Source organism: Argiope bruennichi, chromosome 1 (genome assembly GCF_947563725.1).
Source record: "Argiope bruennichi chromosome 1, qqArgBrue1.1, whole genome shotgun sequence".
Lineage (NCBI taxonomy): Eukaryota > Metazoa > Arthropoda > Arachnida > Araneae > Araneidae > Argiope > Argiope bruennichi.
Window position 1 is genome coordinate 7,705,963 of NC_079151.1, and position 26,279 is coordinate 7,732,241.

The following is a 26,279-nucleotide window of genomic DNA, read 5'->3' on the forward strand; positions in this document are numbered from 1 at the left end:
ATAATATCATTCCACCTAGATGTCTCATGAGCCTTAAATGCACTCTTGAGGTGGAGATGCATTCTTTCGACAAGTCCATTGGCCTTCGGATGATAGGAACAGCAGTGAATTCGATTAGTTCCAAGGAGATTATTCAGTTCTTTGAAAAGATTTGATTCAAAGTTTCTATCTTGGTGTGTTGTTATGACTGCAGGAGAACCAAAACGAGATATCTAGCCAGATAAAAGAGATCGACAAATCGTTTCAGCAGTCATGTACACTGTAGGGATTACTTCCATCCATTTTGTAAATCGGTGAATTATTGTGAGACAATAATTTTTATCATTCGACGGAGGAAAAGGACCTATGAAATCGATGTGTATATGCGAAAATCTGGCATCAGGTAAGGCAAATGTACCTTTCTTTCTTTCGCCACAGAATATCCCCAAACAGGCAAATGTACCAAGTGGTGATTTTGTATGTCATGAAAATGTCAAACAATTGAATATGGATGGAGTGAAAAAAATAATTTCAATAGAAATAATAAAACCACCAACGAGCATGTTATGCACCTCAGACCAAATTATTATTAGACCAAGAAATTAGTGTTATCCTGTCGAATGCAGACAAGTTACAGAAATTACCCGAATTAAATATGTTTCTAATGCAAGGTTTCATCAAAAACATTATTAATAGACATGATTCAATAGATAATGTGAAATACACCTGACAAGGGAAAATATTATTTACGACAAAGGACTCAAAATGTGCTGAGTAATTATTGTCTCTAAATAAATTTATTGATAAAGATATCGTGACAAATGTGACGTGGGAAAACATCACTTTTCGCTTCTTACTGTTTGACATACCAACAAATACCCCGATGGATGATCCAGCACCGGAAATACAGGATAAAAATAATCTTACTGTGGTTGAAATGAGGAGATTTTTAAAACAAAATGCTACAAAGGATATATGAATAACTAATAACTTTTAGGTCTAATAACTGTTTTGGGAACAACTCTGCCAGATTCTGTAAAAATTTGGTTTATTAACTTGCGCATCCAGCTATTTATAGACCGTTCACGACAATGCAACAAATGCTTTTCTTTTGTCCATCCTACCCGTATTTGTGGGAAAACTGACATCTTCCATCTTTGTGGAGTGACACACCTTGGGCCTTGCCAAGGACCTGAAAAATGTATTAACTGCAACGGTCCTCATCATGTCCAGCAAGAAAAAATGCAAAAGAACAAAATATATTTGAACTTAAGTGTCATAACCATACAACTACTGACGAAGTTCGCAGAACTTTCCAAGTATCAAATATTTTGATAATGTCAAAATTATGCCGGCAACTACTGACTTACAAGATTCTTTCAACGCGAAATTCTAACTATTTCTACAATCAATAAACGAAAGATTCGAAAAACAAACTTTTTGCAGACATGCTTCAAAAATCTATTGAATGCATAATTAAGAATATGTGCAAAGTGATTTCACAGAATGTCATCTCCTGCATTGTTCAGTACTTTGCTACCAACGCGCCAAGTTGGCAAGCGCCCATTCTAGGGTTGCTCCCTTTTTTATAACTGCGCGGGGTCATGACCCGCCAGAACTGCGAAGAACTCGGAACGCGATGCTTACCGTTGGTAGTGGGGTGACTCCATGCCCCTTCTCATAGAAATAAACCGCATTTTATAGAAGCATCGTTTTCATCCTTATAGCTACACCGCAATTCCTTAGTCAATTTCAATTAGTTACACCGCATTATTTAGTTCTCAATCTCAATTGTGGAGCCATCATAGATCTCCACAACATTTTTGGTCCGTCGGAGCCTGAGCGCACTGGATTTCTATTTGATATCCATCCAAATTAGTTATGGCAAGTGATTTAATTGTCTTGAATAGAAGAAAGGGGAGTATTAGAGGGCAGTCGACAAAACTGCGAACATTCATTGAAAAAGGAGAACATTTAATTGAATCGACAGTGATTACCCAACTGGATATTCTTTCGAGAACAAGTTCAAGATTTGAAGAACTTAGAAACGAATATTATAGGACTGTGTCGGACAATGACTTTGATCAAGTGGAATCCAATCTATCCGAACTCGAGGATGAAATTTTGAAAATAGAGGTAAGCCTAAAATCCATTTTACATGATCTCAAATCTACTTCTGTTTCTAATTCTACAAATGGTGCTATTATTAAAGAGTCCATAGATAAAGTTACTTCAATTAGATTACCGGAAATACCTCTTCCATTGTTTAACGGGAAAATAGAAGAATGGAATTCCTTTAAGCAACAATTCCTAAATTTAATAAATGATAATCCCAATTTAACTGAAAACCAAAAGTGCTACTATTTACGTTCATGTTTGAGAAACGATGCAAAATTGATAGAAACGTCTGAAGATACATATGATTCCCTTCTGAAAGCTTTAGTAGAAAGATTCGAAAATAAACGTGTAATTGTAGACACCCATATCAAAAATATAATTAATCAAGAAAAAATTGTTCATAAATCCGCGAAAGACTTACGCAATTTAATAGATTGTATTCTTAAATATTTAAGAGCATTAAATGTTTTAAAATATGAACGTAATGCTATTTTAATAATTGCTATCAGATGCTATTTTAATAAATATAATTTTGCAAAAATTAGACCCGGAATCTCGAAAGCAGTTTGAACTTTCCTTAGTAAACAAGGAAGTTCCTGATTTTGATGATTTCATATAATTTTTAGAAAGAAGATATCAAGTTTTAAATGCCATTGGGCACAATATTCCATACAAATCTAAATATTCGGATGTTAGTGAACAGGAAAATAAAGCACAAACTCTATTTGTTAAGCCATCGAATAATCTCAAGTATTGTATACTGTGTAGAAACGCTGATCATCCATTGCATAAATGCGATCAGTTTTTGCAATTCTCCCCGCAAAAGCGATATGAAACTGTTCGAGAAAAACATTTATGTTTAAATTGTTTCAGTTCTCACAAAATCGCTCAATGTAAATCGAAACACACTTGTTTCACTTGCAAAGCAAAGCATCATACTCTATTACACCGGATGCAGGTGTCCACAGTAAGCGATGACTCATCCTCAATGAATTCAAGGCAGACCCCCTCAGTTGCTGCTGGAAAACGAAAGCGGTAGTAGCAAAGACTTTTTCCTACGACACTTTTCCTTTTTTTTTTTTTTTCTTTAACTACGACATGTTTTAAACATTTATAACATTTTTGATGAATTTAAAATCAAGTCCAGTTTTTAAAAATTATTATATAGAAAAAACAAAATTAAAACTTTTTCCGATAATGATGGCTGTATGTCATATTGTACAGTATAACGAAAACAATATTTTAATTTTGACATTTATTGATATTGTTACAAATCTGTAATTTTGCTACCCACCACGGATAGTGTCATCGTAAGAAAAACCTTTGTAAGATCTGTCCTGTGCGTCAATGACCTGAGAGCTTGGCGACCATTTGGCGACTTGGCGACGAATTTGGCGAAGTTGGTGACTAAATGGATCACACTGGAAAGTTCGAGAAGCTTCACGATCCATCCAGTAGAAACTAAGATACACCTAGGTACGCCCTGATTGGTCTGAAGATTCTAGCCCCGCCTCCCGGAGCTATAAAAGACGGCGGGCACTCTGAACTTGGGTGGATAGGAAGAAGTCGTGTGGATTGTCAGAGGCGGTGTGTGTGAGAGCAGTCGGAGTCGCCGACAAAATAAGGTCTTGGAGGATTAGACAGCAAGAAAGCTGCTGAACTAATGAACTATTAGAGATTAAACGCGCTGCGTCATTAAGATTAATTGACGGTATTTGTAGTAGAAAAATTTTTCGTAACAATATAGACCGATATGAACTGAAATTGATCTTCGTGGATAAATATGGAATTTATAATATATTCTTATTTTATTGCATGCAATATTTAATATCTTGGAGAATAATAACCCTCGTAATTTTTTAAAATATGGTGACTCATATAATGAGACATTCTGAGTTAAATTTAATATTTTTATTAGTTTCATTATCACTTTATTATTATTTTTGAAAATTTAGAAGTTCGGAGCATTCGGTAATCTCTGGTATTATTCATAATAATATGCAATATTATATTTGTGCCACTGGCGATCAACGCAAATGCAGTGTGGCTTCTCGAGAAAAATATTTCTAAAACCTGTCATTTCGCAAAAAAAAAAAAAAAAAAAAAAGGAAGACATTTATGTATCATTATGTATGTTTATTGATTTTCAATCACGAGTAATGTTTTTAAGAAAAGCGTTAATTTAAATTTTCCATATTAATCTAATATTAATCATTTTGTCACTAAGGCGTTAAAATTTATTCCAGATACTTTTCTGCACCGACACACACACATCTTTGAATAGCTACTTGGAATATATTCACTATCATCTAAGGTACACTTTTATTAATATTTTATTTTAAATTTAGTACTATTTTATCGTATTTCCCCCCTCTGAATGTGTGTAGTCTGTAGTCTCCCATCGTTTTTTTTTCTCCTGTCCGTCCATCGTTACTTCTTTTTTTGTACGCATCTTCTCGTTTTCTACGAGAGTTCTTTTCAATTGGCGGCATTTACATCAGTCCTTCATCTTCATACTTTTTAAAGTGTTTTGCTTGTTGTGTTGCTCTTTAAATGTATTGATTGACAATTTCGCATACCATTTTCGTTCTTGCTTTAGTCGATGTTTTCTTCAAAGACAATGAATTCTAAGAAACGTAAAGCTGATGATGATGACAGTTCAGATTCAAAAGAATCCTTCAAAGATAAAATTATGGAAAATGAATCCGCAAATATTAATACGTCCAATTGCGGAAGCGATGAATGTGGGAATTCAACGGATCAACAAACATCAGACAATGGCGGTTCATCGGAAGAGCCAGGTACTAGTGAAAAAGTTTTTGAAGAACAATGCAATGATTCTGTTAATCAGTCATCTGATCATCGGGAAGAACAGAAGCAAACTGTAAGTTTTCACGTGTTGATGTTTAATAATTTCTTTCACAAATCATTCGGATAAATCATCTTTTGTATAAAGTGTTAATCAGTAGTTTATGATTAGTTCTAAATCCAAAATAATTTGCAGAATAAACTCCGGATGGTAAAATGAGCCGAAGCTATTAATATTTATTCAATTAATTTCAAAAAAAAATTAATTTTTGTAAAAATCCCGTTATTTTTTTATACGTACTTTTAACACCAAACTGTTAAAATGGTTCATGAGTAATAGTAATGAGTTCATGATTAATATTTTATGAGTAAATAATAAAGAATATCAGTAAATTGTAATTCATTGCACTCTGAACTGTAGATGAAAGACTGTGTCTTTTGATGATTGTGTTGTATTACAAGTGAAGCCTATGCTACTTTTTGGGAACTATGGAATTGGGGAAGTCATTATATTTTTTCGGTCGATATTTTTTTGTGTCATTTAAGATATTTAATTTTATGAGACAAAAATTCACAAATCTTTATTTTTTTAAATCAGTATAAGTGTGTACAATTCTTTTTGATACCATCATTTAAAAAAAAAAATATTTGAGGAGTTTGGAAATAATTACAGGTTTTAAACCTGTAATTATTTCCTGTGTTTTTATGACTGTATTAGAAGTAGGAATTTAGAATTGCATATTCAAGAAAAAAATGAATAGCTTCTATTTTAGTGGGCATTTGGGATTGCCAATTAATCTTGTTTGCATTGTTATTTCAAATTCAGTTTGTATCATGGATTTGACAGAGTATGGATCCAAACAGCACAGGCTGAGAAATGTTCTTGCGAGATTCCAATGGATGATGATAGCTGAGATTCACCAAAATATATTTGTATTTGAAATAACTTATTAATATGAAAATAATGTATTAAGGATAACTTTATTAGAAGAACCATTAAAATAAGAAGTAATTGTTTAACCGTTTGGAATCAAAGTGATTTTTACCTTTGCTAATGTTTTATAATGAGTTTTTTGCTGATGGTAAAGAAAATAATTTCTGATTAATTGGCTGGTTGAATTATTGACATGTATGCTCAGAAATGATACTTCATATCAAATTGTTTTACTCATTCTTATTTTTTAATAAAAGTAGTCAAAAAAAGTGATTAAATTTTTTGTAGTAATTAATCTTTATAAATATAACAGGCATTTTACAGAGATAATTATTTTTTAATCTGTTAAAATTTTCTTTAATTGTGTTTTATTTTAAAGTTGAATTTTTAAGTGAAAGATATTACCTTTTCTAAACTGTTATATATATATATATATACAGTGGCTCAAACAATTGAGAGTACACCTTACTTTTACTTGATAAATCTGACTTCCAAGGTAAATAACACGTTACCGAGAAGTGCAAACACGTTTTCATTTTTACCCAAAACAAATGGTTTAATTTAGAGTAAGAATAGAGAAAAATCAACGAAAAACTTCTAAATTGAAAAATTTCAGTTTAGAAAGTTCAGTTCTGAAATTTTTCAGTTAGAATTGAAAAAATTCAGTTTATTCCATTTGTATGTGTGTTTTAGTGTGCTTATGTGTTTTTGATTAATGTACTCTTACAATTGAGTAAATCACTGCAGTGTGCTTTTATATTTTATATATATATATATATATATATACACAGTGGCTCAAAAAATTGAGAGCACACCTTACTTTCATTTGATAAATCCGATTTTCAATATAAATAACACAATACCGAGAAGTGCAAACATGTTTTTATTTTTACCCAAAACAAATGGTTTAATTTAGAGTAAAAATAAAGAAAAATCGACGAAAAACTTTTAAATTGAAAAATTTCAGAAGCATTTTGAATAAACATACTCGGATTTTTGCCTCAAAAAATTGAGAGTGCACCAATGAAATTTGTGCAATATGTTGCATAGAAACAAAGTGTCACTGTTAAGTTGCATGTCTTTTGGCTCTTATAATGACCTCTAAACGTCATGATACCGATTCGATCAATTTTTATGGTAGCTGAAAATATTTTATCTAATTTTTCTTGCAACACTTGTTTTAAATGGATTTTTTTTCTAATTTTGTGTTTTTGAACCACCTTTTCGAGTGTGGCCCACAGATATTCAATGGTATTGATGTCGGGGTGCTGTGGTGGTGTGTGTAACTGCTGACTACAATGAAAAAAACACCATATTTTGACGTTACGTGCATTCTGTTTGGGGTCGTTGCCCTGCTGGAAAATGGAATTTCCATCCAAACCCAAATTTTTCACACTTTCCTTTTGATTGCTGCGACCATATGGTTATCCAACTTGTTGCAGAAACTTTTCAAATCATAGGCAGAAGTGTAAGTGCTGAAACTGCGCGAAATGCCATTAGACAAGCTGGATATAAAAGTCGCATTGTTAGATAGAAACCATTCATCAGCTTGCAAATTCAGATGAAGCATTTAAAATTTGCAAAAACTTATCTATTGAAGACCAATAACTTTTGAAAGAAAGTTATATTTAGTAATGAAAGAAAACTCAACATTTCTGGCAGTAACAGCCATCGTATTGTATGGAGAAAGCCTAATACTGCTTCGGATAAAAAAAATTTACGTCCTATAGGTAAACATGGTGGTGACTAGGTCATGATTTCAGGTTGCATGGCTTTATCCGGGGTAGGAAATTTAATTCTTATAGATGGCATTGTAAATGATATGGTTTACTTGGATATACTTCGCAGTAATCGGCTCAGCTCCAGTATATGGCCTCTGCCAAATTGGCGAGAAATTTGGCGATAAACGGTCATTTCTGGCTGCCGTTATCGGCGTACGTTTTCTTCTTTATGGTAACCTTAAACCTTATCTCTTAACCTTTCACCTTAACCTCTAATTTTAAATTTCATTCATTTCACACTGTACTATCCACTTGTATCAGTCGACGGCTGTTAGCTCCCATCATTTCCCACGTGGCCAGGTTGTATTTTTCTATTTTATTTTGTTTTTGCATTTTTATTTTTCTATTTTTACTCATGGCATCTGCTAATGTACAAATTCAGGATGTTGTTGAAAAATTTCAAAATGTTTTGCAGAAAAACGGGCTTGGATTTAGGGTTTCTAAGATGTCGGACAATAAAGCGAGGCCTATTTTTGGAAATCCTGGAGTTGCGACCAGGTATTTTGTCACAGAGTTGATGCGGGATAGGGATAATTTTTTTGCTTTTTTGAAGGAATCGGGTTTGATTAAAACCCCAAATTGCCCTATTTGCAATGTTTTAATGCAGGTATGAACTAGAAATGATGTTTCGGATGGTTATAGCTTTGTTTGTCGGAACAGTATAATTAGGGGTGAGTCACGGAAAATGTGTGGGAAGCAGATAAATTTGAGATATGGTTCTTGGTTCAACAGCAGTAGGTTGACCATAGAGGAAATATTTTTGCTCACTTTTGAGATTGTTATAGGAACTAGGACAGGGGAAATAAAAGAGCAATACTTTTTCGGCAACAGTACCTTATCAGATTGGAGGCAGTTCATTAACAAACGAATTTTAGAGTATTTTTGGAGGAGAATTCAGAAAAAATTGGAGGTGTTGGAAAAATTGTGGAAGTGGATGAATCGAAATTCGGGAAGAGGAAATATAATAGAGGTCATCGAGTTGAGGTACAATGGGTTTTTGGTGGTGTGGAGAGAGGATCGGGACGTACGTTTCTTGTAGCTGTCCACGATAGGAAAGCTGAAACGTTAGTCTCTTGCATAAAACAGTGGATTGAGCCGGGTACGATTATATATAGTGATTATTGGAAGGCTTATGACAGTTTAGGTGAGGAAGGATACGAACATTTAAAGGTGAGCCATAGTTTACATTTTGTTCAGCCGACAGATTTAGCGAATGGAATTCCGGCTGTCCACACAAACACTGTTGAAAGCCTGTGGAATATTGTCAAAAATACCTTGCCAATATATAATCGGCAAGGTGATTTCAAATTTTATTTGGCTATGTTTCTTTTTGAAAGATCTTGTCAAGATAAAAAAGGTACATGTTTTCAATAAATTCTTGGAAATTATCAGAGACATTCCTTGGGAGCAATACTCCATTAAAGTCTCTAATAAGTAATAAGGGAGGTCAATATGCAAAGTCTTGTTTAAAAAATAATAATAAAATGACAGAAAATTATTAATTAAACTGTATTTTTATGTGTTTTTATAAGGAGCAGCTCACATATACAGCTATTAACTTTTATAAACTATGCTTTTAAAATTGAAAAAATATGAATCTTTTCATGAGAACATATTCAGCATAAAATTAAGAAATCACTTTAAAAAATCGGAGCAAAAAATAATTTCGTTAAAAAGCGCCACCCCCTGACTGTATTTTGTCAGTCTTAGAAATAAGCCTAACGTGGCTTCAAAACTTCCGGGTGAGAATCACAACATCCTAAACAAACACGCATTATTGGCGAAAAAAAATGACGCCAATAGGCCATATACGGGAGCTGCTCCCAGTAATCTAAAGGAAAACTGCTAAAAATTTGAGTTTAGATGGAAATTTCCTTTTCCAGTAGGACAACAACCCCAAACAGAATGCTCGTAAAATCAAAATGTGGTGTCTTTTTCATTGTAAACAGCAGTTACACAGACCGTCACAGTACCCTGACATCAATGCCATTGAATATTCGTGGGTCATACTCGAAACGGTTGTTGAAAAACACAAAATTAGAAACAAAATCCATTTAAAACAAATGTTGCAAGAAAAATTAGATAAAATATTTTCAGATACCACCAAAAATTGATCGAATCGGCACCATGACGTTTAGAGACCATTATAAGAGCCAAAAGACATGCAACTTAAAAGTGACACTTTGTTTCTATGCGAGATATTGCACAAATTTCATTGGTGTACTCTCAATTTTTTGAGGCAAAAATCTGTGTATGTTTATTCAAAATGCTTCTGAAATTTTTCAATTTAAAAGTTTTTCGTCGATTTTTCTTTATTTTTACTCTAAATTAAACCATTTGTTTTGGGTAAAAATAAAAACATGTTTGCACTTCTCGGTATTGTGTTATTTATATTGAAAATCGGATTTATCAAATGAAAGTAAGGTGTGCTCTCAATTTTTTGAGCCACTGTGTATATATATATATATATATATAATATATAAAATATAAAAGCACACTGCAGTGATTTACTCAATTGTAAGAGTACATTAATCAAAAACACATAAGCACACTAAAACACACATACAAATGGAATAGCAAAGAATGAATTTTGCATTTAAATATTTGAAAATTGTATTTAATCAGGGAAGCAGTCATTTGGAAGAAAGGCAAGCAAGTTATATGTAATTTTGATAAATAATTATACAAATTAGTATATATCAAAGGAAGGAATGGAGGTTGGTTTTCCGGCATATGCTCCTGAATGAGTTCTTTATATATCAAAAGAAAAACACTGTGCAAGTAGGATTGCTTGGTTTTTTATGGTGTCATAAAATCTTTCAAATTTGTTTGATGATTTTGCTGACTCTAGCACTTCATGTAGAATTTCTTCATAACAAATTAAATATGTGGATCATTTTCAAAATTCGGTGCCATTTGGAAATTGAAAAGACAAAAATAAAAAAAATTTTAATTAGTAAATTTTTTTAATATTATTAAACAGACATTATTTCTGTATATTACTTGAATATTTTTGATACATTTTTTTCTTTTATATATTTTTAATTGATGTTTTTTTGGTCAGATATGATGAAAATTGTCATGTCTGTTACCGGACATTTTTCTTGTAATTTTAGTATTTAAGTTCAGTGTACAATAATGTAAAGCTATATTTAATATAAGTATAGAGTCATTTTACCAATATAATAAAGACTTTCGAATAAAAAAATATTTCTTATGGTATTTTTATACTGTCGTTTGTCATGTCTGTTACTAATATAGAATTCTTACAAGGATTTTTTTAATATAAAATACTATAAAAAACAATTAATGCAAAATGTCCGTCATTCTTATATATACTAGGCAGAGTCAATTAATATGTAACTCTAATTGCAGCAATATTATGTCAATTTAAACTTTTTAAGGAAAATTTTGAAATGGTAACAGACATGACACAAAGTAACAGACGTGACACTGAGTAACAGACATGACATAAATTCAGGAGCTAAATTTTGATGTAAAGCTTGAAAGATAGAATTAAGCTAAAATGTGTTTTTCTTTTAGTACATAACTTTTTACTATAAAATAAAAAAAAATATGTATATATTATTTGAAATTCACAGATACAGAATTGAAACGTGTGTACACATTTTATTTTTTAGTATTTTCTTGAGTTACAATGCTATTTATTCAACATCATATTTGGAGAGATCCACATCAAATATTATAATTGAGCAATATAATATATAAAAGAGCATCCATTTGGATTTGGAAATTTCATTACAATATCCTCTGCTTCAATATTATATTCTTTATCATCCTCTCAAAAGAACTTTGCATGATTCCTGACTTTTTTTAAATACTTAACTGTAAAATTGTTGTCCTGGATGTCGATTATTTCTGAAACGAAATATTTTATCGATCATTTACCCTCCAATTTTACAAGTACGAAGCTTCCTTCTTGAATATCTTGTTGAAAATTGTTAGATAAAGGAGAAGAGAAAGATTTACAATTATTTTCTGCGTTATTTATTGTCATGGCTGTGCTTTCTTGTTCATTTTCTTTTAATGCAAATACATTAACTGTAAAACAGTCGCAGACATTTTTCTGTCTGCAGAAACAGCTTAAATCCCTAAAAAACATTGAGTCATTCCCAAAAGAAAAATTTGATGTACGCTCATCGTTCCTTTTAAAACCGGAATATCAGATGGAATCATTTTTTTAAACATTTCTACATCTGTTTCACAGATATAATGAAGCTGAATGTTTGTTTTATTTATTAAAACATTAAACAGAGTTTTTGCATTGGGTATATCTGTCCCCTGTGCAACTATTTTGTCAACAGCTCTCTTAATGGCTACCCCTATTCCATCAGCAGCACCCTTGCCGTGACCAGCCTCAAAAAAAGACCATGATCCATACTTATAACCATTATTTGCTATATGCTCATTCAAAAGGAAGAAATTTTTCTTCTGCCGATATTGCATGGTAGGGCCATCAGAAAAAAAGTGGATAATTTCAACTTCGGGGGAAATTCTCTTAAGCTCGTTGAATATTGGCTGAAGGTGAGCCCAAATTGCTGCAGGACCATGGTCGTAACATTCGGAAATTGTGCAGAACGAAATTGGTTCATGCTGGTTTCTTAGATATAAAACGCCAGAGTTGCCTGCTTTTTCAGATATAAACATGCAGAGTTGCCTGCTTTCTCGATCCTCCAAAATGAAATGCCTGCACTTCTGTAGCATGTTTGCACACGTAATTTTCAGAAATAAAGTTTAATAAAGCAAATGATTTGATAACATTGCAAACATTAATCAATTCAGTAAATACAATGCGATAATAAAAAACAAAGAAGATAAGAAAAAATGAAAAACAAACATGCGCTTTTAAAAAGTAAGAACTTACATTTATTCCCCCCCCCCACCCCACCCTTAAAAAATTCTTCCTAAAATATCAACTAAAATTTAAACAAAACAAACCCAAAAATTGAACCATATTTCAAATCTTGAAACATGTCAAGTCTGTTACCAAGATTGTCATGAGTAACAGACATGACCAGTAACAGACATGACATTTCAAAGTACAAAAATTAAGGAAACTAAATAATTCCATAAAAACATGAAAATAAATTTTAATTAAAATTAAAAACCTAAAAATCTAAATTAATCAGTTGAATAAATTAATAAATAAATATATTTTATACAAAATATTAAGGTAACAGACATGACATGCAATAAAAATACTTAACACAAAAAGGCTTCAGCTTCTTCAATCAAACATCAAACATTCAAGATGGCTGCTTGCATTTCTTTATTAGAACATGTTTCACTGGTATACAAGTGTTGTCATTTGAAAATTTCAATCTTGTTGCTTAAAATGTTGAAAATATTGTATGGTAACAGACATGACTTAATGTCTGGACAGCTGTATTTAATTGGTAAAAATCATCTATTTTTCTTAAAAGGTTATTAAAACCTTCTTTATAACATAATTAAAAGTATATTTCACAATAAAAAAATATGTCAGAATAAAAATTTTAATTTTTGGAAAGGAATGCAGCAAAAAACATTTTGAGTTTTATGATTTGGACAGCTGAATTTTTGCTTCCTCTCAACTTCTTTATTAGAAAAAAAAATAAAAAATCAGATGAATTATTTTAATTTTATTGTTTCTCCACTGGAAATTGCCTGCTAAAAAGCATGGTAAAAAGAAAAATCATTTAAACTTTGTAACATCTTGTAAAAAAAATGTGTTTCACATGGACAACAAATGGCACCGAATTTTGAAAATGACCCATGTATAAATAGTCTAAGATATTTTAAATGTTTTTCTTGCAAACAATCATTTTTTTTTTTTTAAATTCTGCAAGATGATAAAATGTATTTTCTTCTCATGCTTCTATGATAATTATAATTATGGTTCTTTTATGTAATGTAAATGTAAAATAAATTTCTAAAAGTATCAAATATATTTTTTTATGATGTTATGATTATATTTAATACCATTAAAGTTATATTTGTAATCATTTTTCTGTCTGAAAAAATTAATAATGCAAGTATTAGGTGATTGAATATTTATTTTTACTTTAAAAAAGTAGTTGGATATTAATTGAAATTATTTATAAGTTGCCAGTTGTTTTTGAACAATTTTTTCATTAAAAAAAATCTTTAAAATTAAGTTATATTTGAAGTAAGGAACTTCCCCCCCCCCCTTATTTATGACTTTTAACACATTTTTGACATTAACATTTATTATTAATATATTGTTCGTATTTGTAATATTAGACATAAACATTACAAATATGAATAACATATTAATTGAAACTATTTGTAAATTGTTAATTTCATTTGAAATAATTTTTCAATGATTTTTTTAAAGGACAGAACTTAGCCTCACAGATATGAAGCTAAGGCTCTACCAAATGCCATGTTTGGATGTTCAGTGCTGCTGACAAATTACTTCTATATAAAGTATACTGAAAGTTTAAAGGCTGTTTTCTCATCTAGTTATTGCATTCTAAAATTTTAATGAATGAATATCCTAAATGTGTACTATTATTAAGTTAAATTTAATTATGAAAAAATTTCTAATCTGTGCCCTTCTCTCATCAAATGTTCTTCTCCAAGTATTTGTAAAAATATATGCCTATCAAAGAAAAATGCGTGTGCCCCAGTGAAAACAAAAATTTAAATGATTTATTCTACAAGTAAAGAAAGAAAAGAAAATGGTAAATGTTTCCTTCAACTTTTCACAAAGTGTTTTGTATTGAAAACTGCAAATTTTTATTCTTTAAAAGATATATCCTTTAAAAAAATCTATAAACATTTGAAATTTTCATAAAATTCTACAAACAGCCACACATTGACAAAATAAATAAAATACTAAACTATTAAGATAGCGTGAAAAAAAAATTATTTCAGGATCTTTAAAATTGTGTTTTATATTTGTTCTACTCCTTTTATTCGACTGATATATTTTTGAAATTGTAAATTTTGTTGATTTAAATATTTCGACTTTTGAAAAGATTGAAATAATATTTTATTTTGTACAGAATATGAGTTTTGAGATATTTTATGATCAAAAATTTAAAGTTATTTAAATGCATTTCATTTGATTTTCATAGCTGTAATTGCATATCATTTTATTTGCTTATGTACAAGCATAGAGAAAGTATTGTAATCTCCAAAAGCATCGAATTTGAGATTTTGATGAATCTCAACGTTTCCGATCTCCCTAAATTAGAAAAATAGATTTTGGACAGTATGTCTGTTTCTGTGACAAAGATAGACTTAGCAAATTTGGTATATAATCTTTACCTTAAATATTTGGATTTTTATCAGATTTTGAGTGCAATTCATTTGGAGAAAGTCTGTCTGGCCACATATCCTATAAGTTAACAGTATATAAATTATATTAACTGTAAAACTAAAACAGCTGGGTATTTGGTACACAGATTTAATTTCTAAAGTGTGGATACCTATTAAATTTGTAACTAAATCCATCAAGTGGTTGATTGTCTGTCAATTTATACTTGTGCCAGCATATAAATGTGATAAATCAAAAACACAATGACTTAAATATCTGAAATTTGGTATATGATTATGTAATTACAATTATACATAATCATATACCAAATAATTATATATAATTATATAGTTCTGTGTCAAATTTTGGTTTCAATCAGATGGAAACAATGTATTTAAAACACAAATTTATTTTTCGGGAACTTTTAACCACATGGCAGAAATCAATTGGGGGAAAAAAAGAATTGCAATTTTATGCAGGGGAAGAGGATAGCACTTTTTATTTGAGAGGATGGAGAAAGTTTTGGCTAGAAGAAAGATGGAGCTTGTAGAAAGTTTTGAAATCAAGCACAAGAAATACATGGTGCATAGCATTATGAAAAGTGCTTAAATTTGAAACCGAATCTTAAGAACCTTAAAAGTGTTTAATTTTTTCAAGAAATGTGAAGAATAGTTTGTTTTATGTTTCTTAAATTGAATGCAATAATTAAAAAGCATGGTGTTTTTGGTAAGCATTTGATATATCAAGAAATAAAACAAATAAAAATGAAGAATTCAGAAAAGGAATCCAGGGTGAAATGGATTCAGGAGTTCCAACACATATTAAGGTAGTGTTTAATGAACCTTTATTCTTTTTTACTCTTTCTTCAACAATACACATTGCCATTTATTGAAATACTGGAAAAGCTATCTGAATAGAACAGTTAGAAATATGTACTGCATGTATTAGTATTGATTGAAAAACATTTAAACTTTTTAATGTTATAAATGTTGATTAATTTATTTAATGTATGCTTGGTAAGTGTATGTTTAATATTTTGTGTTTTGTTAAAAAAAAGAATACTTAGGTAGGTCCTATCAATGGAAAGTAAGAATGCAGCAGGATGAATTTAGTGTGCCAAAGTGATATATCGAACATGGAAGAAAGTGTTTGAAAAACACTTACAGTGAAGTCTGTATGTTATGCATTCAATCATTATTCTCATTAATATGTAATTTGGAGCAATCCTTTGCATGATCTATTAAAGGGGTTTTACTCTACTATATCAAACTGAAATTAATTGTGGTGTGTAATTACATTAGTTGAGTGCATAAAATTTACTATATTTTAATTTGAAACCATAAGTTTCCAATTATTTTAATTTCTTTCATGATGTTTTTCTTAAATGTCCTCATCCATTTGAAAATTATTATTTCTCAGGCCAATCTTATCAAATTTTAGTTTTTATTTTTTAAAAATTCTAGTGAATATAAAATTTTTAAAGAAATAAACATTTTTCTAAACTTTTTTCCATCAGGGTTCAGATTCTATCACTTTATAACATTTTTTTCTTTTTGTAACTCTTGCAGAATTTTTTTTCCTAGTGAAATTTCTTTTTACACATAAAGATTTGTCCTGGTTGACAGAGCAATGAGCATCACAAACTATTGAATTTAGGAGCATGAAATCTGGGAAGTTACTATTTCTTGGATATTAGAGGCGTAATGAAAATCGATTTTTCAAAATTTTAATTAAAAAGTAAAAATAAATTTAAAATGTTTTTGCTACAACATCTAAACAAATTATTGCCCAAAAATTATTTTTACACTGTTTTAAAGGTTTAAAAAATTTAGTTTTTCAATGATATCAGTCTTGTTTGAATGAATTTTTTTCTATAGTTTTAGTAATTTTAGAAAAATTAATTTTGGACTCAATTTGTAACAAAAATTTTCTTTATAATGAAATTCTAAAATAAAATTGTATCTTTATTGCGTGTTTCCTTTTGTGTTATTTTACTGCTGTCAGTGTTATGATTATGAAAAACTTTCTCTGCTTAATTTAATCTAAAAAATTTTAAAGCAATGCATTGAATAACATTTGACAAGTTTTGTCAAATTTTGAAGTATTGCAATATATTATTGTCTCATGATGGCATCAAAAAATATTTTTAAAAAAATGCTTCAACTTTTTTTTTTTAACTTTGTTTTTTATTTTCATTTGTTGTTCATTTGTTTTCTTTTCATTATATATGAATACTATGACTTGCTAAAGCATTTTCATTTCTTCATAAAATGCTTATGAATCACATTTTAATCAATAATTGTGTTTTTTGTAATTTTATTTGGTTAAAGAAAGAATTTTTTTCATATAGGTTAAAAAAACTGGCTTTTATTATAGTTTTAAAATGTTAAACATTAAAAAAAGACCTTTACTGAACTTCAGTTAAGACAAGCTTTTTTTTTTTTTTTTTTTTTTTTTTCATAGTCTGATCATTTCTGAATGTTACTATTCTTTTCTGTAAAAAAAAATCAAAAGAAACTTATTTAGAACATGGCATTGTTCTGTGGCAGTTTTACGAGTGTTATGATGGTAGACATTTTGAAATGCTTTACCTCTTAGCTTTATAAAACTGCAAATAAAATTACTAAATAAAGTGAGTTAGTGCAGTAGAAAATTTATACTTTCCATCACACCATCTTTAATCTTGATTGTTGTCTGGTGTATAAAAATCAAATACAAAATTTTCGCTTGCTATGCTTTTACATCAATACAGACATTTTCAGAAATGATGCTTCCATCTAAATGAAACGTAATTTGTTAATTTTTAAAAATTATTAAAAGGATCATATGTCTTTATTTTTAATCTTATGAAAGTTGATTTTATTTTTTGGTATTGATACTTTCTTATGCAACCCAAAAGACATTTGCTTTACAATAGATGATGTTTTTCAAATATAGAAATATATATTAAAATTTGAAGAGTACAAACTTAAAATCAATTTTAAATTAAAATTTTTGACTAAAAGCTGCATTATTAGGAAGTAGAAAACAATTATGCAGTTTTATGTATGCTTACATGTACAAAGACACTTAATCTTTTTTAGCAAATATGCTTAAAAGTCCTTAATTTTTGCTGCAATTTTGCACTCTGATATATTTTAAATTTTAGAATTACTATGAATCATTGTTATATTTAAACAAATTCATCATATAATGTTGGTAAATTAAATTAAATTGGATATGGTTTAATAATTGCTGGTTTGAAAGTCTGTATAAATAGATATTTGATATTATTATTGAGAAGGGCTTATTTAAAATTTTCTGAAATGTTGGGCAAACCAGATTTATAAAATTTGTTCTGAATAAAAATATAAATGTTTTTGAAAATGTCTATGAACATTTTCTGCTTTAAAAATTTAATTTGGTATAAAGAATAAGCTAGAATTGTGTTTAGAGCATGGAAAATGTTTTTATTCATATACACATTCACTCTTACTCGCACACATACAAATGTAGTTGCCTATTTTTTTCATGCTTTTAGGGATCAAATCACTTTAAACTATAATAGGAAAGATGGATTGATGTTAATTTACAAATAAAAGAAGGAAAAAAAGTTTAGTTTTTTAGAAGATAGATGCAATGTCGGTTAGTCCTACTTGGATCGTTGAAAGATCTATGGTCATTTCTGTTAGCAGTAATGTTCCCTTGTACCATTCTACCTAAAGAAAAAACATTGTTTCACATTGCCTTGCTTTAACTATGATTTTTGCCAATGCTATTAAAAAAGTTAAAACAAAATTGACTAAAAATGGCTGATGTAAATTCAGTTTTTTTACACGACTTTGAAAATAAAAATGTTGACTTTAACATTTCTCTTCTGAGTGCCCTCCTCTTACTCAGACCTCTGAGTGTAATAATTTTATATTTCAGATTGTGACAGTGAGTAATTGTGGATTTAAGAAATAATTTATAAATAAGATTAAAAATATGTTTGAAAATGCTTATTAAAAATTAAATAGATTCTTAGCTAAACAGTTTAATCAAAAATCTAAATTAAAATATATTTCCATTCTCTAGAAAAATTCCAATTAAGTCATGAATAAATGACAAAGTGTCATCAAATATATTTGTAAATATTATCTTAATATATTAAAATTATTATATGGCACTATATGATGAATATATTACTGAAATCAAATATTTCATAGAAATTTGTCTTTATTTAATATTATTTCTTTGTCTTATTTATTCTATTGCATTTGAATATTTATGCATTTGTAATTATTTTGTTATTATTTGTAATTTTGCTTATTGAATAGTTGTGTCGAGCCGCAACCAGTAACCAATTAAGTTTTGAAATTATTTAAACATATGTAACAATCTGCTTCATCTTTACATAATCTAATGATGGCAAGGACCTATCTGTTGTATAAGGTTTCTGAAGGCGGGAGGGGAATTGTAATAATTTCTAACTTACTCTAAAAATACTTTCTTAATTGCTCAAGCTCCGTCTTTACTATAACTTCTGAATTGCACAGGCTTTCTTCATTGCTCTAGCTCCATCTGTACTGTAACTTCTGAGTTGCGCAGACTATTAATTTTCCCATGGAATCAAAATGCTGAGCTGACAAATTCTTTTCTGAAACTATACAAGATCCAAAGATTCGTTTAATCTCCTTCCTGCTTTCTATCTTTTTATTCAATTTATTCACTACATTGCTCTTGCCATGTCTTGGATAAAGAAATCTTGGAAAAAGATCAAAATTAAATTGTTTCTTTTAAATTATGAAGAATAAAATGTGCTAAAAAATAACTGCTTCTTCAAATCATTGTTTTACATAAATACATACATATATTATTTGCCTATTTTATAAGATTTTTATTCTTTGCTATGTGTGTGTAACAGATCATTGACATTATTATCAACTTCCAAATATAACTTTTTTTTTTTTTGCATTTTATAATTTCATTATTTTCTAAAATGAGATGTAGTTGAAACAGTGAATCTGAACATATGTGCAAATCATGTTATTAACATAATTAAATTTGTTTGCTTGTCTTTTCATTGTCAAGCAAGGAGGATCATTCCTACAAATTTTGTAGTGGCTTACTGAGAGTAATGGGCACCTAAGGCATAATATAATTTTTCCCTCTTTGAGACATCATCATTAGTTTAGTCAATATAGATGGTATTTGAAGCATGGCATTATTTTACTATCCTTTATGATATATTAATTAAAAAAAATGTTTGTATTTAATTTGCATTTTGTCTCGATGGCATCCCATAATGCTTGCACTTGGAGCATCTATATTCGTTTGTCCTCCAGTCACTACTACACTGTGGCTATTCAGTTAATGTTGTATGAAATGGAACATTTTTTCTACATTCACTTTTATTAACTAGTAATATTTAAAATATTGCACATGTTAAGCATTAAAAGTTTTGAGAAATCTCATCAAATATCAGTTAATTTGGAATAGTCTTGGAAAATTATTCCTTTATAAAAATTCAGATTCAAATATTGTAGTAGGTTTATCTATTTAACTTACTAAGTGCACAGTTATTTTGACCCAGTTGCTTTAAGATATAAAAAATTAAGATTAGTTTTTAAGACACAATTGTATTATAAATGCAAACCTAACTTTTTCACCTTATAAAATCCCAGAATTTCGATATTTTATTGTTAGAATTTTATGAAAATATGAATTAACTGTTTTTTGACTGAGCATGGAAAATAGATTTAGCCCTGTGAGTCATAAGACACTCAATGGGTTAAATTTTTGTTATTTTTCAAAATGCATATACATTTTATGGGTAACTAACTGTATTGTTATATATATATATTTTCATCTTTTCATTGTCATTTTTTTCCTAATAAATTTTTTTCGCCCTTCAAGCGCTTAGAAGGACCTGAAACTGCTGGAGTACTACTTTTTTGTGGAGGTACAAATTGGGATTTGATTGGTCGTAGAGAATTACCCAAAAATGGTAACTAAAATTGATATTTTACAGTCTTCATACATGAAGCTACATTTGTAATTTGTTTTGTAGTTTTTCTATAAAAACTTCTTTCAAAAAATGAGTTGCAAATATAAATTTTATTATTTACTGGAAAAATGATTATGATTTGAATGTATCTAGAAATCCAAATTTTTCTTATTTACCAAATCTATAATTACAGATTTGTGAAAAGAACTCATTAACTATCTTATATTTTATTTTACAGCAACCATGTTATCAATATTAGTTAACAAATAACATCATACCACCATCCATAAATATTTATGACTTAAGTGCTTTATAAAATTATGAAATATTTTTGATTTTGATTAAATAGTAGTATCTATATAGATGAACGACTGTTCAGTTAAGTTCTTTACATTCAACCAACCATTATCTTTCATATAGCAGTTTTTAACAACTTCTTAAGATGTTGCACATTGAATACTTGAAGGATTGAATAAAAAAATCCATTCTATACCTAAGAATATCTTGCTGAACTCCCAAAACTGAAACCCACTCCTCAAAAAAGAAAGCTAAATTAAAAAAAAAAAAATAAAAAAATTGAGGAATTGAAAAATTGATGAATAATGCAATAAAATAATCTAATTTTTAGTAGGTTACTTTTTTTATTATGACCTTACTTTGCAGTTTCAAATTCACCAATGTACATATAAAAAAATAGGGTGGTGAGAGAATTTGGAAATCAGGAAAAAGTCAGGGAATTTTATCAATCTGGAAAAATCAGGAAATTCATTAAAATTTCTAAAAATCGAGGAAAATTGCCCACAACATCATTTCGTGCCATGCATGTGCACGAAGGATTTTACATTATCATTTCTGTACATCTGATGCCTAATGTGGCCAAAGTGATCACAGCAACAGCAGTCCAAGATAGCTTTCTTTCAAGGGTTTGGCAACTCCTTGGAATTTTATTATCATAAAAAGAGCAACTAATAACAACCCTGATGTAATTTTCGGAAAGAACTGGGCTTTCACTTTTCAAAAAACGGAGTGCAAATAAATTTTTGCTCAACCTGCTTTCAACTGAAAATCTTACAATGACGTCATACTTTTATTAAAGATGATAATGACACTTTTTCATAGCAACAGAATTGATGAGAGAGTATTTCTGATTAATAAAAATTGTTTATGGGAGAATTAATTTTCTTGGTTTTTTTTTTTTTTTTTTTTTTTCCTATCTGAAAAATGCTGATCTGTAAAGATTGAAAGAATAAAAGATCTTAATGATAGCTTCTAAAAAGAAACAATACCATTCATAATTGTGTAATGAGGAAACTCGCCTTTTTTTCTTTCACACTGTTTTTTTCATTATAGATCATTTCAGTTTCGATTTGAGGGACAGTTGTTCTTCTCCAATGATATTCCCGAATTGTAGCTAATGAGCACGTGCTAGACTTCTGTAAATGTGTGAAAGAATTTCTCTGATGGGGTTAGCAATCTTCGAAAGTAAGGTGGTATTTAGTTAACCATGCTTAAGTTTATGGAATGGTTAGCTTATCATTTGAGAAATTGTGAGCTTATTAAAATTTGATTAGAGATTTTTTTTAAACAATGAGCTGCTTAATATCCATATTTAATATGAATTGGACAGGTAAAAAAGTCAATCCTGATTTTGCTAAATGGGCTCAAGAAGTTCCTCAAAATCCATTTATTTATTGCTCCATTTGTAAGAAGATAATAAAACTAGATAATATATGAAATCAGGCACATACCAGTCATGCCAAAAGAGAAAAACAAGACTATGTGCGAGATCAAAAGATTCATCATTGATATTGGACTGTATTTAAAAGAAATACATGAAAAGATGATGCATCAAATCCGAAAACGTCAAATTTAATATCCGAAATTAAGCAGATTTCAAATATTTTTGTTCAAAAAGTCATTTAAAGGTGAACTATTAAGCACATTAAAACTTGTTGCATCTCATACGTCCTTTAATGCATTCAATGATATATTGGAAATATTTTCACATATGTGCACTGTAAGTGAAATAGCTAAAAAAATTTATGTTAGGCCTACAGAAATGTTGTACTTTATTTGTTACATATTAGGCCCAATTGCTCCATGAAACTGATGGCTGAAAAAAGTGAAGAAATTAATGTCCAAATATTTGAATTGGCAAAAATGAATTTAAAAAAAAACGTAACCTTGCTTTGTAATATTTTTTATTAAGTAATCATTAAATAATTTTTATCATGATAAAAAATTTTGTTTTATTTGACCCAAGTCCTTAATTTTGGGACTTATTGTTAAAGAGCATTAGAGGTAGTATATCCCTCCCCCCTAATATATAAATTTTGTCTTATTTAGTTCTAGATAATAAATAAAGACAAAATTCTTTATTTTCTGTACATAAATATAAGCATTTTTTTAATATGCTATTTCAAATAAGATAAAATTGTTACCCCCCCCCCTTCCCTTGCTTTTTCCATCCCACAAAACCATATTTCATTATAACTAGCACATCAGTGCTATTTGCACATTAACTCGTATCTTGAATATAAAGGGTGCCCCAGAATTGATGGCAAGATTTCAATTTGGCACCATTTGTGCAGTAAATTGTTGGCAATCCAATTACACACATGCACACACACAAACCATTTGACAGCTCATAGTTTAGGGTTACTAAAAATGGTGTGTTACACAATAGAATGATGTGTTTTCATTGTTGAACAATATTTCAAAAATAATGAAAGTTTGACAGCTACTGTTCCAAAATTTGAGAATTGGCTCCCTGGATCGTGTGATTTAACATTATTGGTTTCTTTTTATGGGATTATTTGATGTGAAAGTCTATGCCAACAAGCCCACAGGCATGTGTGCATTGAAGGAGGAAATTCAATGCTGCATCAATGAAATGCGGCCACATTTATACAAAATGGTCATGAAAAATTTCAACAAAACTGTCATATGGGCCAGCAAAGCTATAGAGACTATTTGTCCTATGTGTTATTCCATACTTAACCCTATCTTGTGTACTTTACTATTCAATAAAAATATAACAATTTAAAGGAAAATACTGTTTTTTTTTATTTAATTTAAATCTTGCGTAACACATTATTCTATCATATTGTTCTATTTTTATTAATTCTAAACTAGTAGCTGTCAAATAGTTTTTTTTAATAGGGTTACCAATACTTTATTGCATTGTTAATTTTCAAATTCAGATCTTGTGTTAATTTTGGGATTTTTTTTCCCATATTTGAGTGGCAACCTTACCTGTTTTAAAATTATATAGCTTCTTATTATAATTCATTTCAATTGAAAAAAAAATGATGCTGGCTTTTATTATTAATATAAGGCTAATCAGCTGTGCAGTGATGATAGTTTGAGCCTGTTTGATTTTTCGAAGATGCAATATAATGACTTGATAAATAATGATATTTTTCAACTTCTATTCTAAGAAAATAATCTTGCAGAAAATTGGGTGCAGAAAAGCAATCTACAAAGAAAATACCTGCTAAAAACCTGTATAGTAAAGCTATTTGCAATACAAAAAAGTTATCCTTACTTTAATCTGGAAAACAAACACAGTGAAGAAGTGGATTGTAATTTCTATTTATCCTGACCAATCGCTGCTCTTGTTCTGGGAACCAATCAAATGTCAATAACTGCCAGCAGAAGCTGACATCATGTTTGAAATTGGAGCAAGTCATTATTGTACTTCATTCTGCTGAAGGAAGAATGATTTTTATGTAATCTAATTGCAAGTAAGAAATTTTGTTACTTTTTAATATTTTGTAGGTTTTTTTAAAAAATATTTCTAATATTTAGTCAAGAAGCAGTGAAAAGAATGGATTGGGAACCTAGAAACATAACTAAAATTATTGTGTTACAAGAATATGGTCTTTTCTATGTCGAAATTGCAAGGCAGGTAGGTGGTTCACTGATTACATTTAGAGTCTGAAAGTATTGTTTATGATATCAGGAGACAATTTAAATAAGAAACAAAGCAGGAAAAGGCCAAAAAAAAGTTGCACCATGTCTGTTGATGGCAGAGGAATAACAAGACTGTCTCCAATTTAGAAGAATGTCATCAGTGGCCATCAGAACTCGATTGCTTGCATTTTTATTAGTCCTAGGAAAATCAAGAAAAGATTATTAGATGTTGGACTAAGAGGTATAGAATTCCTCGAAAAAACCCTTATCTGAATTTGCAGCCACATGTGAAAAGATTATTGTGGGCAAAGGAGCACATTAATTGGATAAATGATCAGTAGTTCACAAGTTAAATGGAGTGATGAAGCAAAGACATTGTTATTCAGTATTGATGAGCAGAAATATGTAAGGCATAGAATAGTCGAAGGGCTGCATCTTTACTCGGCAGATGATGTCAGCGGATGATATTAGTCACCTTCATGTTATCGATAGGACATTAAATCTAAGTAAATACATTGACACTATTCTAGAGCCAAAACTTATACCTTCAATCAGTTATCTCTTTTCCAACAATGCATCATCATCATCATCATTATTATATATTATTATTATTAGCAAGATTCAGCTCCTTGCCACAAAGCAAAAATATCAAAAAAGTTGTTTAGTACAAAGAGCATAGAATTGTTTTCATTTCCAGGAAACAGTCCTTACCTCAGTCCTATTGAGAACTTATGGCACCATTTGAAAACTCTTGTATGAATGAGGCATCCATCAAATAAAAGAGAATTAATTGTAGCTATAATTGTTTCCTGGAATCATGTAATAATGAAGGAAGAGCTTTAAACTCTTATTAGCTCCATGAAACATCGATGTGAAGCTACAATACTAAGTACCTCTTAACTCACTGCATCTAATGTATTTTGATAATTATTGCCATTCAACTATTTTGTGTTGCAAATATTTGAATTTTGTTTTTGTATTGAAATCAGTATTAAATTCTCTTTAAAATGATATACAAGACTTTCCATTTTGTTAAATGTAACATTTTCTATAGCCATACAAAGTTAAAAAACATAACAATTTTCAAAAGTGTCCATGATTTTGGCCACCGCTGTAAGTTAATTAAATCTAGTTATCTACGTAAATCAAATTGAATAATTTACAGTAAACATTTTGTATATTGAAATTGATTTTCTGCATAATTTAAACATCTTATATTAATACAACTTATTAAATTGAACAGATTGTTTTGTTAGATTTTAGTTATTTACTTTTTATTTTATTTTCTGCCTGCTCTAAGAAAGTCTTGAATATTTTTTCAGCAAAAGATGCTGTTGGTAAGAATTTATGGGGACCTCATCGATTGGCTTCTCTTCAAGGAATTCGGGTCACAGGAGTTTTCTCTGGCAGCTGTGCTGTTCACAGTGTTATCATCATTGAAGGAGGACAAGTTATGACATGGGGTTCGTGAATATTTTTTAATTATATTTA

General features: G+C 29.6%; 1 protein-coding gene across 2 annotated transcripts in view; it reads left to right on the forward strand.

Annotated features, from left to right (window-relative positions):
• The first annotated feature begins 4,555 nt into the window (after window positions 1-4,555).
• LOC129978958 (protein RCC2 homolog) overlaps window positions 4,556-26,279 on the forward strand; it is a 52,677-nt gene continuing 30,953 nt past the window's right edge. For both annotated transcript variants that reach the window (XM_056090675.1, XM_056090676.1), the window contains exons 1-3: window positions 4,556-4,981; window positions 20,783-20,873; window positions 26,111-26,251. In XM_056090675.1, the coding sequence (XP_055946650.1) occupies window positions 4,700-4,981; window positions 20,783-20,873; window positions 26,111-26,251 (514 nt within the window). In that variant the 5' untranslated portion in view covers window positions 4,556-4,699. The remainder of the gene's footprint in view (window positions 4,982-20,782; window positions 20,874-26,110; window positions 26,252-26,279) is intronic.